This window comes from Tachyglossus aculeatus, chromosome 22, assembly GCF_015852505.1.
Source record: "Tachyglossus aculeatus isolate mTacAcu1 chromosome 22, mTacAcu1.pri, whole genome shotgun sequence".
Classification (NCBI taxonomy): domain Eukaryota; kingdom Metazoa; phylum Chordata; class Mammalia; order Monotremata; family Tachyglossidae; genus Tachyglossus; species Tachyglossus aculeatus.
The window spans coordinates 7,885,223-7,901,885 of record NC_052087.1 but is presented as its reverse complement, the minus strand read 5'-3'; the positions used below and the strand labels follow the sequence as shown (position 1 = coordinate 7,901,885).

At 48.4% G+C, this 16,663-nt stretch overlaps 1 protein-coding gene across 1 annotated transcript in view; it reads right to left on the bottom strand.

Moving 5' to 3' along the window:
* The window catches only part of TCP11L1 (t-complex 11 like 1), a 40,492-nt gene that overhangs the window by 8,904 nt on the left and 14,925 nt on the right, over positions 1-16,663 (bottom strand). The window contains exons 4-9 of the mRNA XM_038764597.1: positions 15,523-15,655; positions 12,167-12,287; positions 10,477-10,697; positions 6,970-7,106; positions 4,711-4,907; positions 631-812 (exon numbers count right to left, since the gene is read on the bottom strand). Coding sequence (XP_038620525.1) covers positions 631-812; positions 4,711-4,907; positions 6,970-7,106; positions 10,477-10,697; positions 12,167-12,287; positions 15,523-15,655 — 991 coding nt within the window. The remainder of the gene's footprint in view (positions 1-630; positions 813-4,710; positions 4,908-6,969; positions 7,107-10,476; positions 10,698-12,166; positions 12,288-15,522; positions 15,656-16,663) is intronic.

Sequence of the window (16,663 nt, the reverse complement as noted above, 5' to 3'; positions counted from 1 at the left end):
AAAATAAAATAAGTAGGATAGAAATGTACAAGTAAAATAAATAAATAAATAAATAAATAGAGTAATAAATATGTACAACCATATATACATATATACAGGTGCTGTGGGGAAGGGAAGGAGGTAAGACGGGGGGATGGAGAGGGGGATGAGGGGGAGAGGAAAGAAGGGGCTCTCAATGACAGGGCCCCCAGGGATAGTCCAGACTGGGAGCTGCCGGGCAATGAAGGGGCTGAGGAGAGTTTTGGAGCAGGACAAGAGGTTCGAAGCCCAGTCCCAGGGATAGGCCCGAGGACTGCTCCATTGGAATCTCTTCTCCAACCCAGATCCCCACCGCAAACCCCGAAGAGCCTCGATGAGGTCAATTCCTCAGGGAGAACCGCTCGGTCCCAGAGCAGGTGCCTGCCGCCAGCCCCGGCTCCCCGGGTGATCAGCCGCGAACATCTTTTAGACTGTGAGCCCGCTGTTGGGTAAGGACCGTCTCTATATGTTGCCAACTTGTACTTCCCAAGCGCTTAGTACAGCGCTCTGCACACAGTAAGCGCTCAATAAATACGATCGATGATGATCAGGATTCCTGTCCCCACCCCCCGCAGCAAAGAGCACAGGGGACTCGGGCCCTCACGGACGTACCAATGATGCATTTCCGTCAGCAGCACCTTTATAAAGGCCTTGAGCTTCCCGGTGAAGCCCGGCAGGCCAGAAAGCCTGGGGGCGGCCGCATTGTGGGTGACCAGCAGCACGGCGCCCACCAAGGTGAGCCGCCCCAGCTCCGCCTGCAGCTCCTGGAAGCGAGGTTGGTCCATGAGAACCGTCTGCAAGGCAACAGGACTGCAGTCAGTGGGCTGAAAACACGAGGCCGACCAGCAGTGTGGCCTAGTGGATGGAGCATGGGCCTGGGTGCTGGAAGGACCTTGGGTTTTAATCCCGGCTCCACCGCTCTTCTACTGTGTGACCTTGGGCAAGTTACGTCACTTCTCTGGGCCTCAGTTACCTCATCTGTAAAATGGGGATTAAGACGGTGAGCCCCGTATGGGACACAGACTGTATCTACCCCAGTGCTTAGTACAGTGCCTGGAACATAGCAATAATAATAATAATGATGGCATTTATTAAGCGCTTACTATGTGCAAAGCACTGTTCTAAGCGCTGGGGAGGTTACGAGGTGATCAGGTTGTCCCACGGGGGGCTCACAGTCTTAATTCCCACTTTTCAGATGAGGTAACTGAGGCCCAGAGAAGTGAAGTGACTTGCCCGAAGTCACACGGCTGGCAATTGGCGGAGCCGGGATTTGAACCCATGACCTTTGACTCCACAGCGGCATGGGAAGCAGCATGGCTCAGTGGAAAGAGCACGGGCTTTGGAGTCAGAGGTCAGGGGTTCAAATCCCGGCTCCGCCAATTGTCAGCTGTGTGACTTTGGGCAAGTCACTTCTCTGGGCCTCAGTTACCTCATCTGTAAAATGGGGATTAAGACTGTGAGCCCCACGTGGGACAACCTGATTACCTTGTATCCCCCCGGAGCTTAGAATAGTGCTTTGCACATAGTAAGCGCTTAATAAATAAATACCATTAAGTGCTTAATACCATAAAAAAAACCCGGCCCCCAATTTTCTTTTCAATTCTATATTGTCCCTGCCACCGGTGCCGATTTAGGGCTGCCGGGAGCACAGCATCAGAGGAAACGCTGCTCAAGTAAGCCTGTATCCAAGAGTGAGGGTGTCCTTGTGAGAAGGTCATACACACTTGTGCCTCACACCCATGAAAAGATAGTTGGGCCCCTTTCCGGGCCCCAACACTGGTCAGCTATAAATGGTGATATTAAATGACAAAGCTGTCCCTCAAAAAGAGTAAGGTCAGATTAACACAGGAACTTTAAAGGCTGCAGCCCTAGGGCCCCTAACCAAGGATCACGCCCTGCTCCCACCCCAGCCATACAACTCAAGTTGTCCCTGCTTCAGAAGGCAATTGTGTGCCTCCGGACACTACCAAGGTGGCAACCAGGTGAAACACTCTAGGATCGAATCGGTATCGGACCTTATTAAGATGACGGCCTTGCCGGGGCAACTTCCCCGGGGCTGGGGGGGCTCTGGAGCCGGCTTACAATTCCCATTTGCCACTCAGACATGTGGTAGCCATCTTCCAGCTCGCCACTTTGAGGGGGTGTGCGGGGGACCTCACTTGGGGAGAAAGAACTGGGGAAAGAGGGAACGGGAGAGGCTCAGGCCCAGCGGGTGGACAGTGGCCGATGCAGAGGTGGGAAAAGACTTGGGGGATCCATGTGCTTTAAGGGAGGGAGAGGGACAGGAAGGGTGGGAGAAAGGGAGGGAGGGGGAGAGAGAGCTCTCGCGACTCACCCGCGGGGTGTTCTTCCCCAGTCCCTCCCTCCCCTCACCCTCACTGAGGGCCCACCACCCGAACCCCGAGCGCAGCTGGAGGACGAAGAGTCCGAGACAAATCCTCAGCCGGGGGTGGGGGGTCAGGGACGCATGAGGAGCCAGCCAGATGGAAGGACTCCACACACCCTCCTCTGCCACTCTGACAGCGTGTCCCAATTACGCCACCGCTGTCATCATCAATCGTATTTATCGAGCGCTTACTATGTACAGAGCACTGTACTAGGTGCTTAGCACTGCCAACCTCTGAAGGCCCTGGAGACCGCACTGCCTGCCAGATTCTGGCTGCCGATTCGGGTGACCGATCGATTGGCGGGAGACTGCCAGGAGGACTGCCAGCCTGGAGCTCTCTCCACTGTTCGCTCCTGCAAACAATGCTGCTGACAGACTGATTTACCCTGCTATCGCTGGTAGATATGGAACCCGCTGGAAGAAAAGCAGCACGGCCCTGGGTTCTAAACCCGGCTCTGCCAGACGCTTGCTGTGTGAACTTGGGCAAGTCACTTAAACTTCTCTGTGCTCTGCTTCTCCGGTTCTCCTGAGCTCCATGCGGGACTGCGACTGTGTCCCACAATTTACATACATCTACTCCAGTGCTTAGAACAGTATTTAACATATAGAAAGCGATGAACAAATACAATTAAAAAAAAAAAAGAGTAAAGATGCAGGGCTTGCTGTAAGGAACCCAGTCACTGCCGAAACCTCGGGCTACCTGTAGACCAAAGGGTAGACGAAAATTTGGTGTTCAGCCTATCTTGAGGGTGTAATAAGCCAATCTGGGCTGAGTGCGTGGAGGCTACCTCAGGCGCACACCCTGCCCCATCACCGTGAGGGAGTGTGAGGTACAGGTGGCTACAAACAGCTACAGGGCTGGGAGGAAAAGTGGAAGGGACGGTTCCCCGACACCAAGAAGCTCCCCACCCAGTCCACACGACAGTCAGACCCTCAGAGCCTGGGCAGCAGCCAGAAGCATGAAGTTGTTCGGTACAGACGTCATGCTCCCCAGGAATCCGTTCCCCACCAGAGACTGCCGCCATCCTTCTGAACAGCAGAGAACAGAAAAGCCATAGGAGGGGAAGAAAGGGGATGCAGGAAGAAAACCGGGTTCCTACTGCAAGCAGGCCCAGCCCCAGACCGGGTCATAATTAATAAGAAGAAGAAATTGTGATGATATTTGCTAAGCGCTGTGCCAAGCACTGTACTAACTGCTGGGATAGACACAAGATAATTAAGTTGGGCACAGTCCCTGTCCCACCCGGGGCTCACGGTCTAAGGAGGATGTTGACCAGGACGCAGTGTGACCTTGTGGAAAGACCAAGGGCCTGAGGGTCAGAGAACCTGGGACCTAATCCCGGCTATACCACTTATCATCATCAATCGTATTTATTGAGTGCTTACTATGTGCAGAGCACTGTACTAAGCGCTTGGGAAGTACAAATTGGCAACATATAGAGACAGTCCCTACCCAACAGTGGGCTCACAGTCTAAAAGTCTGCTGAGACACTTTGGGCAAGTCACTTCACTTCTCTGTGTTTCAGTTCCCTCATCTGTAAAATGGGGATTAAGACTGTGAGCGCCACATGGGACAACCTGATCACCTTGTAACTTCCCCAGTGCTTAGAACAGTGCTTCGCACATAGTAAGCGCTGAATAAATGCCATCATTAGTATGATGTTCAGTCCCATTATCCCATATCTACCCCAAAGTTTAGTATAGTATAGTTTATTTATTTATTTATTTTACTTGTACATATCTATTCTATTTTATTTTGTTAGTATGTTTGGTTTTGTTCTCTGTCTCCCCCTTTTAGACTGTGAGCCCACTGTTGGGTAGGGACTGTCTCTATATGTTGCCAACTTGTACTTCCCAAGCGCTTAGTACAGTGCTCTGCACACAGTAAGCGCTCTATAAATACGATTGATGATGATGATGACGATATAGTGCCTGACACAGAGTAAGTGCTCTCTGCACACAGTAAGCGCTCAATAAATACGATTGATGATGATGATGATGATGATATAGTGCCTGACACAGAGTAAGTGCTGAACGAATTCCACGAAAACAAACAGGAATTTAATCCCCTTTGAGGCAACTGAGACATGGTGATGTTATGTGACTTGCTCAAGGCTAATGGCGGAGCCAGGATTAGAACCCGGAGTCAGCTAGTGGATCCGATACATCGGGAGTAGGAGAGAAATGAGCAACTGCCATTAGTCCTTGCAGGGACGGCAACGACGGGTCGCAGAGGGTTTCAGCGGACAACTGGCCACACGAGGGGACAGCTCCCGGGTCCAGAGCGCCCAGGGGCCCTGACTCACCTCGGGGAAAGGCCTCTGGCCGTGGTCCCATTTGAGCAGCTGGAGATAGGCGTGGTTCTGGATGGCAGCGGGGTCCAGCCCAGAACGGTCCTTGGGGGAGGCAGCGTCGCCCCCGGCCGAGCAGGACCCCCGGCCCAGCCGGCGGGCGAGGTCGTCCGCGGCTTCCTTCAGCCACTGGGTGACGAAGTCCAGGGAATCTGCGGGAGACACGGCGGGACACTCAGAGGGCCCTTGTGGGGTCAGTCAGACGTCAGTCCCGGCTCCACTGAGGGGATGACGGAGCACCACTTTCCCAGGAGCCACCTCAATCAATCAATCATTCGTTCATTCCCTCAATCTTATTAAATGAGCACTTACTGAGGGCAGAACACTGTACTAAGCGCTTGGGAGAGTAGAGTATCACAATAAACAGACACATTCCCGGCCCACATTGAGGTTACAGTCAATCAGTCGTACAGCGTGGCTCAGTGGAAAAGAGCCCGGGCTTTGGAGTCAGAGGTCATGGGTTCAAATCCCGGCTCCGCCAATTGTCAGCTGTGTGACTTTGGGCAAGTCACTTACCTTCTCTGGGCCTCAGTTACCTCATCTGTAAAATGGGGATGAAGGCTGTGAGCCCCATGTGGGACAACCCAATCACCTTGTATCTGCCCCAGCGCTTAGAACAGTGCTTTGCACATAGTAAGCGCTTAATAAATGCCATTATTATTATTATTATTATTATTATTATTATTATTATTATCATCAGTCAGAAACTCTGCTCTCCCGTGCCCTGGGCTACTTTTCTCCCTAAACAAGGAAGCACCTCCTTAGAACTGGGGCCCAGAGGTTGCGTGTGCTTCTTAAAGCACTCTCTCCCTGGGGTGCTGTAAAGTTCAAGACAGACCAGGGCCAGTACAGATGCCCTGCATAACCACTATCCACATAAGTGAGTCTTCTGTATTTATCAAATGTACTTACATAAATGCCTCCTGCATAATTTCCCCCTTTGAGGAGAAAACAGAACAGTGCTCAGCGCTTACAACAGTGCTTGGCACATAGTAAGCGCTTAACAAATGTCATCATTATTATTATTGTTTTGCTAAGCAGGATAGCAGCAAGAAGGGTCAGACTGTGGGAGTGCGAGCACCCATTATGGGAAAAGGAGTTTCTTCTCTAGAACAGTGCTTTGCACACAGTAAGCGCTTAATAAATGCCATTATCATTATTATTGTTATTATGGGGATTAAGACTGTGAGTCCCACATGGGACAACCTGATCACCTTGTAATCTCCCTACCGCTTAGAACAGTGCTTTGCACATAGTAAGCGCTTAATAAATGCTATCATTATTACTATTATTATTCTCTGACACCTGTGGGAGAGAAGCGATGGCATCAATTACTTGAGGACAAATTGGATACAGCACTTGGAAGAGGGTAGTGGAAGAGTGCCCTCCTACCTTTCTCTTCTTATCCCCTCCTTTTCTTCCCCTTCTCTTCTTGTCTTTTGCTCCCCTTTTTGTCAAATTACTATCTGACCTCATGTAACGGCCCCTCCCATTTTTATGTTGCAAAAACAATGCAAAAAAGCAAGGTGACAATATGAGTAAATACTGTAGTGCAATTGATGCCATTTTAGACATTGTTGCCATTTTTCTGCCTTTGCTTTCTTACGACTCAAATTTGGGCCTGATCTTAATTGGAGAAAAAAAGGAATGAAGGCGTTTTTTGTCAAGACAAAAGCCTACTGCCTTGAGAACCGAGTAAGGGGAAAGGACCTCCACCCTCTCACACCAAGGGCAGAGAGAAAAGAAGTTTAGCTTTCACAGGGCTATCTTTATTTGAAAAAACAAAATATAATGATTATATTTTTCTCCACGGTGTACTCTCATAGTTCAGCAGCTTCTCTAGACTGTAAGCTCGTTGTGGGCAGGGAATGTTTCTAGCAACTCCGTTATACTGTACTCTTCCAAGCACTTAGTACAGTGCTCTGCAGACAGTATGCACTCAATAAATGCCACTGATTTATTTTAGAGCCCCTCCACTGATTCTTGTGCTCAGTTTCTTCCTTCGACTCCTCCTTTTGCTCTTCCTAATTAGGCATTTAGATTTTTTTATTTTTTTTTCAAACGTTTGGTTCTATTGTCTTAAAAGGGGCGAGTAATTTAGCAGACAAAGCAATGAAATTCAAAATGATGACTAGGGAAAGGAAGGGGAGGGAGAAAAACACTGAAGAAATAAAGAATCAAATGTTGGACAACCCCACCCCAAGTAAGTCATACTTGGTTGCTTCTCAAAAAGTTCCTGAAATTTCTTCCTTTCGTACTCAACCGACTGCTGCATTAGATGCGGCCGGATGCTACTGACTGCGAAGTTGGCCATGTCCACCTTCATCAGGTCCAGCACGGAAAAAATGGCCCTGCAAGATAGAAGCGAGAGGTTTTTCAAATCTTTAATTTATTTAGTGCCTGCCTCCTTTGCTGGACATATGAGAAGCAGCGTGGCCTCATGGAAAGAGCCCAGGCCTAGGACGACCTAGGTTCCAATCCCCGCTCCGCCACTTATCTTCTCGTTACCTTGGGTAAGTCACAACTCTTTCTGTCTCGGTTACCTCATCTGTAAAATGGGGATTAAGACTGAGTCAATGCGGGGCAGGGACTTTGTCCAACCCGATGATCTTGTATCTACTCCAGTGCTCAGTACAATGACTGGCACACAGTGCTTAGCAAATACCATTTTAAAAAAAGAAAACTGCTCAAAGGCAGAGTTCATGTCTGCTAACTCGACTGCAGACTCCCGCAAGCCAAGTACGGTGCTCTGTACATAGTGGGCACTCGGTAGATCATCATCATCATCAATCGTATTTATTGAGCGATTACTGTGTGCAGAGCACTGTACTAAGCGCTTGGGAAGTACAATTTGGCAACATATAGAGACAGTCCCTACCCAACAGTGGGCTCACAGTCTAAAAGGTAGATGTGACTGATCGTTTTAGTGGTGGAGCTGGGTTTAGGACCTGTCTCCCAGGCCTGTGCACTATCCACTAGGCCATGCTGCTTCCCTATAGCTTCTCCCTCTAGACTGTAAACTCATTGTGGGCAGGGAATGTGTTGAATTGTACTCTCCCAACCACTTAAGACAGTGCTCTGCACACAGAAAGGGCTCAATAAATACAACTGACTGACAGAATCCATCCTTGGAAAACAGAGGAAAACAGAGCCAACCATCTGTTTTGCCCTTAAGGAGGCAGGGGATGAACCACACGACGGTATGACGTCCCACCCAGATTTGACTGAGTCACTCTGAGCGAATGGAAACCCACATCTACGTGCAAGTTCTTGAGAGGAATGTTGGTACCCCCAAGAGAAGAAAAAAACCACAATGAGAAACTGATGCTCATCCTTCTGTTTCTTATTCCTAGTACTCAGGGTGACGGGGACAGGAAGGAGGAAGGAGGTGGGTGGCAGGCGGACACTGGTCACTGCAGTTTCGAAACAGTTGTGACTATTATGCTTTCAGACAGGACATGAGGTCAAATCATTTCAGGCTGCCAGAACCAGCACTGCTTAATGGCCCCTGCAGAAAGGCTCTTTGGCTCACTTATAATTCCAACTGGAGACGGCAAACTTCCTGTTCGGTTGGTGAAAAGGTAATCTGTTCTCCAAGGAAAATCCTTACACTATTCATTCATTCATTCAATCGCATTTATTGAGCGCTTACTGTGTGCAGAGCACTGTACTAAGCGCTTGGGAAGTACAAGTTGGCAACATATAGTGACGGTCCCTACCCAACAGCGGGCTCTTGTTAATCATTGCCTGGGTTAGCTCACTTGGCATTGACAGAGTCATTTTCCTCCAAAGTTCCCAGTAAGGCTCGGGGGGCTCTTCTCTTCAAACCAGTCTTTCCAGAGAAGACCGTGGACGCCAAACCGGGAGTGCTGGGTTCAGGACGGATGCCACTTGTCCGGTCGCCAGCCCACAAGGAGGTCCCTCCATGGGGGCTGGGGACCCCGGCCCAAGGAGGCCCCCGGATGTGGGGAGACCCTGAGAACGCAGCCGAAGCCTCTCCGCACGCTACAGTAGTAGTTGCAAAAATCATCATTCCTTGACTTTCTCTGGCGATTTTAATTTTCCCAAATGGTGTTTTCCTTTTCAAGTCTCTCATCTTGCTGCCACAACAATCCATTTTCAGATGAGGATACTAAGGTCCAGAGAAGTGACTTGTCCAAGGCCATTCAGCAGGTATGGCAAGAGTTCGAGCCCAGTTGCCCGAAACCGCCAACAACCTTCCCCTCAAGGCCTGTACTCTTTCCATTAGCCCATTCTGCATCTTACCCGGATCTTAACTACAGTTCGAACAGACCTTGGATACTGTAGAGACCACCTTTCTGGCATGCACAGCCCTAACCCCTGAGATTCCCAGGTACTCCAGCCAACAGTCCCCAGATCTGGAACTGAGCACTGCAGGGTGCTTTCCATGGTGGAGGAAGGGGATGGGGAGAGAAGAAAGGGGAGCCAATCTGTGATGGTCTTTGCCCATTCATCATCATCATCATCATCAATCGTATTTATTGAGCAGGCAGTGGGCCTCAGGGTCAGAATTCATCTTGGCCTTCCAACCTGGGTGGTGCTTTAGAACTTTTTTGCCCTGTAGTATCTACTCCCCAGGGAAGACTCTCTGTGAAAGACCCAATTTGATTAGCATTCCCTCGTCCCCACCATGGTAAGAAAAAAAAAAAAAAAAACAAAAACATAAGCTCTTCAGGGCACCCAGGCACGTGTCTGGGAAGCAGCGTAGCTCAGTGGAAAGAGCCCGGGCTTTGGAGTAAGAGGTCACTGGTTCAAATCCCAGCTCTGCCGACTATCAGACTTTGGGCAAGTCACTTCACTTCTCTGTGCCTCAGTTACCTCATCTGGAAAATGGGGATGAAGACTGTGAGCCCCTGTGGGACAACTTGATCACCTTGTAACCTCCCCAGTGCTTTGCACATAGTAAGCGCTTAATAAATGCCATTATTATTATTTTTATTATGTGTCCCCTTTGACAACCACCAACTCGTGCAATAGTAGTGGGAGAGACCAGCCTCCTCCAACCTGAAGCTTTGTTTTGTTGTCTGTCTCCCCCTTCCAGACCGTGAGCCCGTTGTTGGTTATGGACCGTCTCTATATGTTGCCGACTTGTACTTTCCAAGCGCTTAGTACAGTGCTCTGCACACAGTAAGCGCTCAATAAATACGATTGAATGAATGAATGAATGAAGCAACACCACAATTTGACAAAGGGTTCAATGGATAAAGCATTGGGGCAGATATCAGAGCCCTGGGCAAATCTGCTGGGGGCCAGGAGTTATAAGTTGGCCCCTGGAGAAAGGAGGCCATTTCCTATTATAATAATAATGATGATGGCATTTATTAAGCGCTTACTATGTGCAAAGCACTGTTCTAAGCACTGGGGAAGTTCCAAGGTGATCAGGTTGTCCCATGGGGGGCTCACAGTCTTAATCCCCATTTTACAGATGAGGTAACTGAGGCACAGGGAAGTAAAGTGACTTGCCCAAAGTCACACAGCTGATGATTGGTGGAGCAGGGATTTGAACCCATGACCTCTGACTCCAAAGCCCACGCTCTTTCCACTGAATCACGCTGCTTCTCTGTTGTTGTCTCTGTATGGGGTGCAGAGGATGGACCGGGGAAGGGCAGCTGGGGGTGGTCTGGCTGGTTCTCTCTGTCCATTAGACCCCGGGGGGCCTGGCTCCGCCCAGCTTGCCCCCCTGCTGCTTCTAGTCAGTACCTGAAGAGGGGCACGATTTCCTTAATGTCGTTCAGCTTCTTAATTTCCTCATCTCGAGCCGGTGCACACAGGGTCCCCATCATGCCAATGATGAACTCGGCCAGCCGTGAGATGTCCAGGGCCCCGTTCTCCGCCTGCTGCTTTATCAGATCCAGATCCAGGACTTCGGAGATCTGGTTTCTCAATCTCGTGTGACCGGGGAGCAGGAAGGATAAGAGAGTCTGAAGGAAAGCAAAGGTGGACTGAATCGGACAGTGCATATAAAGACGCGGAATAATTAGCCAAGAACCGGCAGCCGGCAGGGTGACCTGGATCTTTCAACTCCTTATTCGGGGCGGCTTCGGAAAATGTGCTCTGTGGGGGCAATTCAGAGAATTTGCTTTAATCCATTTGGCATTTTAAAAGGCGGGGGGGGGGGGGGGGGAGAGAGAAAGAGAGAGAGAGAGTGTGTATGCGTGTGTGTGTGTATGAGAGAAAAAACAGACCAGCAAATATGCCAAAGAGGACTTTAAACCTCAGACATGTGTTTCCAAGGCAACAGTCTCGATGTGTTTGCCGAGGCTGGAAGGATTGCCGAAGGGAGGTGTTCTCTCTTCCCCTACGATGCAGTGTCTGAAAGACTATATTCACACTGGTTTTTTTCTCCATCCTATGTTGGTTGTAGCTCAGCTTAGCTGGGGTACTCTGCAACTTCAAGCTCCGTCGGAGGTCTGCTGGATTCTAGTTCCAGCTCTCCCACTTGCCTGGTGTGTGACCTCAGGCAAGTCACTTCCCTTCTCTGTGCCTCAGTTTCCTCAACTGCAAAATGCGGATTCAATACCTGTTCTCCCTCCTACCTAGACTCTGAACCCCAGGTGGTTCAGGGACTGTAGGTAGCGCGATTAACTTGTACCTACCACAGATTTAGGACAGTGTTTTATAAGTAGTAAGCACTTACATATGATCAAAGACATGACTGAACTTCCTTCAGGTGACTCTCCCAGCACTGGTCACGCCATTCCTCAATAACAGGTTCCTCCATTCACCCACTCGTTCTATTGATAATATTTACTGAGTGCCTTGAGCACACGGAACACCGTGACAGGCTCACCAGTGGACTAAGGATAACACTTTTAGCTCTGCACATAGTAAGCGCTCAATTTTTTTAATGGTATTTGTTAAGAATTTACTATGTGGCAGGCACATTTTACTGTATTTGTTAAGTGCTTATTACAAGCCAGGAACAGTGGGTTTTTTTATGGTATCTGTCAAGCGCTTACTGGTACCAGGCACCGTACTTAGAACTGGGAGAGATACAAGCTAATCCCGCATGGGCTCACAGTCTTAAATCTCCATTTTACAGATGAGATAATGGAGGCACAGGGAAGTGAAGTGACTCGCCCAGGATCGCAGAGCAGAACAGTGGCAGGCGGGTATCAGAACCCAGGTCGTTCAAAAAATACCCCCGTTTGATTGGATTGATTAGTCTAGGAATGTTACCTAATGTCTTTGTCCCTTAAGGGCAAATGGCAAACTGGGTCAACTTAGTGAGGTTTGATGGAGCACTTCAGCAGCCTTGGAAAGCAACAAGCCCACACCACACATAATGGACTACCTTGGAGAAAGAACCTCCCTTAATGATAGCATTTATTAAGCGCTTACTATGTGCAAAGCACTGTTCTGAGCGCTGAGCACTGTCCCTGCTTCTCACCTCTTTGATCTCCCCCACAAGCTTGATGGCATGGTCATAGGTTGGTGGGTTTTCACTTAACTGGACACTCAGATGATCCCAGAAGGCTTTGTGGACAATCTCCCTTACTCGCTTCTCCAAGCTGTGGGCAGAGAAATGAAAATCAAACATCTGCGCCCCAGTTCACTCTCACTGGCCCAGTTGCAGCGTGGATTCTCGTCACCTGTGAATCAATCAATCAGTGGTATTTGAGGGCTTAACACGTTCGGAGCACTGTACTAAACACTTAGGAAAGTACGCTACAGTGGAGTTGGTAGACATAATCCAGAGGGGGGAAAGGCGTTAAATTACAGAAAGAGAAAATGATCGATCGTAAGAATATGAACATAAATCTGTGAGATGAACATCAAGAGCTTAGGGGGGTACGGATCTGTGTGCCTAGGCAAGGGAGGGTGGATAGGAGAAATGACAGCTTAGACAGGGAAGGCCTCTTCAAGATGTAATTTTAGAAGCGTTCTGAAGGTGAGGAGAGTGATATATCTGTCAGATATGATGGGGAGGGAGTTTCAGGTCAGACAGAGGACATGGGCAAGGGGTCGTCAGCGGGATAGAGGTACAGAGAGTAGACTGGCTTCAGAGGAGTGAAATATGCAGACTGGACTGTTGTAGAAGATCAGCAAGGAAAGGTGAATGTAAAGAATGAGTGGAGCCAGGGAAGACAAACAATTCCTTTTCAACCCAACATAAAATTCAGAAACATTTAAGGTCCTTTTGGCCAAGGATTGTATCTTCCAGCTCTACTGTACTGTATTTTTCCAAGCACTTAGTACAGTACTGAATAAGTTCTAAATAATCAGTCAGTGGCATTTATTGAGCACTTACTATGTGCAGAGCACAATAAAATACCTTTGACTAATAGGAAGCCAATTTACCAAATATCCGAATTGTTTCAGATTGACCAGTCGTTTGAACGAGAGTTTAGCTCAGCTATACCTTTTTTTTTTTTGAAGTTTAAATAATCAATCAACAATGGTATTTACTGAGTGCTTACTGTGTGCAGAGCACTGTCCTAAGTGCTTGGGAGAATACAATACAATAAAGTTGGTAGATAACTTTCCCTGCCAACAGGAGCTTACCGTCTAGAGGATGGATCTTATTGTGATCTAGAAGGATGAGAGATTAGAAATCTAATCAAAATCAAAGTAAGCTGGTTTCCATGTACGAGAGCCAATCACTATGCGACAGCATCCCTTGATGCAGTAGTAAGTTGGGTAGGGACTGTCTCTATATGTTGCCAACTTGTACTTCCCAAGTGCTTAGTACAGTGCTCTGCACACAGTAAGCGCTCAAATAAGATTGATGGATTGATTGATAGTAACTATGTTATAAAGTACCCACTGTGTATTCATTCATTCATTCAATTGTATTTATTGAGTGCTTACTGCATTCAGAGCACTGTACTAAGTGCTTGGGAAGTACAAGTTGGCAACATATAGAGACGGTCCCTACCCAACAGTGGGCTCACGGTCTAGAATGGGGAGACAGACAACAAAACAAAAGATGTATGAAGCGTTGTACAATGGGCTGAGGAAAAAAAATACGCAGGTGGCAATCACAAACGGTCCTTGGCCCTCAAGGGGCTTCACTATCTAACGATGGGGGTGGGGGAGATTTTCGATAGACAAATAAGATGAATCGATAGAAGTGTCCAAACAGCACAGAAGATGAGGACAAGGCTAAGTCCATTAGCAGTGATGGAGTGCTGTGGCTAAAGAGCAAAGTTACAGGCTCCTCAAGGCTTGGGGTCCAACAGATCCAATGGGAGAGGAAGGGACGGTGGGGGGTCCCACAGTGCTGGCTCCCAGATCGTCCAGTCACAGACAAAGCTTCTAACATACCAAAATGGGTGGAGGCCTGACCCTACCACAGAGGAAGCTCGTCACAGCTTCGTTGGCCTAAGACAGGCTGGGAGGGAAGACCCAGGGTGGTACAGTGTAGGGGCGGCTCTGTGATTCCATTTGGGGAGTCTGAGGCAGGGTGGGAGGCCAAGGGCGCACGCTGCTCAACTCGCTCATGGTTCTGCTAGTGGAGGCCAGGCCGGGAGGGAAGGCCTAGGATGGTACAGATGCAGCGACCTGACCTCGGTCCCAATAAGTTCGGAGACTTGGTCTCCTACAGGCCCTGGAACAGCTCAGCTCCAAGCTGCACAGCCAGAGAGGGACTCAAACACATGTGCACATCGCTCTGGGGAGTGACTTGTGCCGCACTTACTGTACTAAGGGGAAGCCAGGCTGACCGCAGTCTCAGTCCTGCTTAATACAGTTTGGGCCGGGGGGGTGGGGGCAGCACGGCCCGAGGATAAACACCATTTTACAGTCTGGGTCACCAGCTTCCCTTCCCGAGTTTCTTAAATCATGTAGGGATGAGAAAAGGTCAAAAGGGAGGTGAGGGGACAAAGCCCGCAGAGGCACTTCAACAAACGTCTCTCACCCAGTCCTCCTTGATCAGCACCTGCTCAGGGCAGGGGTGTGAGCCATTCCCCACCCCACAAAAAAAAACCCCACAGGCAAGCTCTGTTCACAGGTGACAGCTACCTCCTTGAAAACAATGGTCTTCCAACTTTCCACGTTAAGCTCACGAATTACAATGCAATATTCAGGTGGAAAGATTTGTCTCTATGAATGATTTTTGCCTAGGCTCTGCCCTTTGTATACTGCACCTGGTCCTTCTATTAGCATTTTTTTCCTTCTGTCCTTGTGTCTGTGTGCTGTCATAAAAGAGAGGAGAAGCCCTTTAGACTGTAAACTCGTTGTGGGCAGGGAACATGTCTACCTGTTTATTTTATTTGCATATATTTATTCTATTTATTTTATTTTGTTAATATGTTTTGTTTTGTTCTCTGTCTCCCCCTTCTAGACTGTAAGCCCACTGTTGGGTATGGACCGTCTCTATATGTTGCCAACTTGTACTTCCCAAGCACTTAGTACAGTGCTCTGCACACAGTAAGCGCTCAATAATGAATGAATACCAACACTGTTGTATTGTACTCCCTCAAGTGCTTCGTGCAATGCTCTGCACAAAGTAAGCATTCAAAACATACCACTGATTGATTGAATGGTCTCCCCAGAAAACCATTCAAACTCCAAGGAACTACTGCAGGTTTTGGGAGGTTTTTTTTTTTTTTGGCAGAGAACATGTGGTTTTCTTATTCTCTTAAGAATCGGAAGCAACAAAACCCTTTTCCTTAATTAAATAAAAGGGCAAAGAAAAAAAATTTGACTTTCTAGGAGAAGGATTCCCGCGGCTGAAATGAGCGGAGCACACCTACACTGGGAAGAAAACGCCAACTTGCTTCTATTCTCTAAGAACCCTCTCACCTGTCTTCTGGCAGGTCCGTTGGTTTTATCTGGAAGTCTCCGTTGACTACAATTTCATGGGCGAGGGCCATGTTAGTCACTCCCTTAGCTGTTTCCAGGAGCTCCTCCACTGACACGAACCGGGGCGGGCTGGCTGTAAGAAAAAGGCAGCGTGGGTCAGTGTCCAGCCCTGCAGAAACAGTTTCTCCTCAGTGCAGAGGGGCAGGAGGAGAAAGGGAAGAAACAAAAAGTCCCCCCCGCTGATGCAGATCCAAGAGATTTGGGAGGTCGTTTTCCTGTTTGTTTGCTTTCTTAATTCAAGAGAAGAAAAGCTGCTTTTGAGGAACAGAGTTTTAAGAATGGAAGGACATTTGCAGGTTTTAACTGTCCGGGGGTAGGAACCCAGGTTCAGTAATTGGTTGTTAAAGGCTCAGGTGGGACCAGATGAATTTCCCAAATCCTCCTTTTCCAACCACTCAACTGGCCGGCACTTTTTAAAGTCCTTTCTCCCCGGCCCAGTGAAAAAGCTCAGATAAGAGCCCATTATCCCACAGTTTGCCTCCTGGTGAACCCTTACCCGATTCCAAGAGGCCTTCACTGATTGAGCCCTCTTTTCCCCGGCTCACTCTCCCTTCTGTGTCATCTATGCACTTAGATCTGTGACGTTTGAGCATTTAAAATTCGCTCCAACTCGAGTCCCACAGCACTTACTTACATATCTTTTAATTATATATGAAAAATTACTGATGTATTTATACTGATGTCTGTCTTACCCTCTAGAGTGTAAGTTCATTATGGGCAGGGAACATGTCTGCTAATTCTGTTGTATTGTGCTCAGCCAAGCTCTTAGTACCGTTCTCTGCGCATAGTGAGAGATCAATAAAGACCACTGATTGGTCTCTGAGAACAAACTATAACTGAAGTGAAGCAAGCACTCCTGTTGAGTGTTTCCATTCACTGGCAAAGTGAGGTAATAATAACTGTGGTATTTGTTAAGCACTTATGTAACAAGCACTGTAGTAACCACTGAGGTAGATATAAGGTAATGAAGTAGGACAGAGTCCCTGTCCCACATTGGGCTCACATTCTGATGGGGAATGAGAACAGGTACTGAACTCACAGTTTACAGATGAGGAAACTGAGGCACGACAAAGTTAAGTGA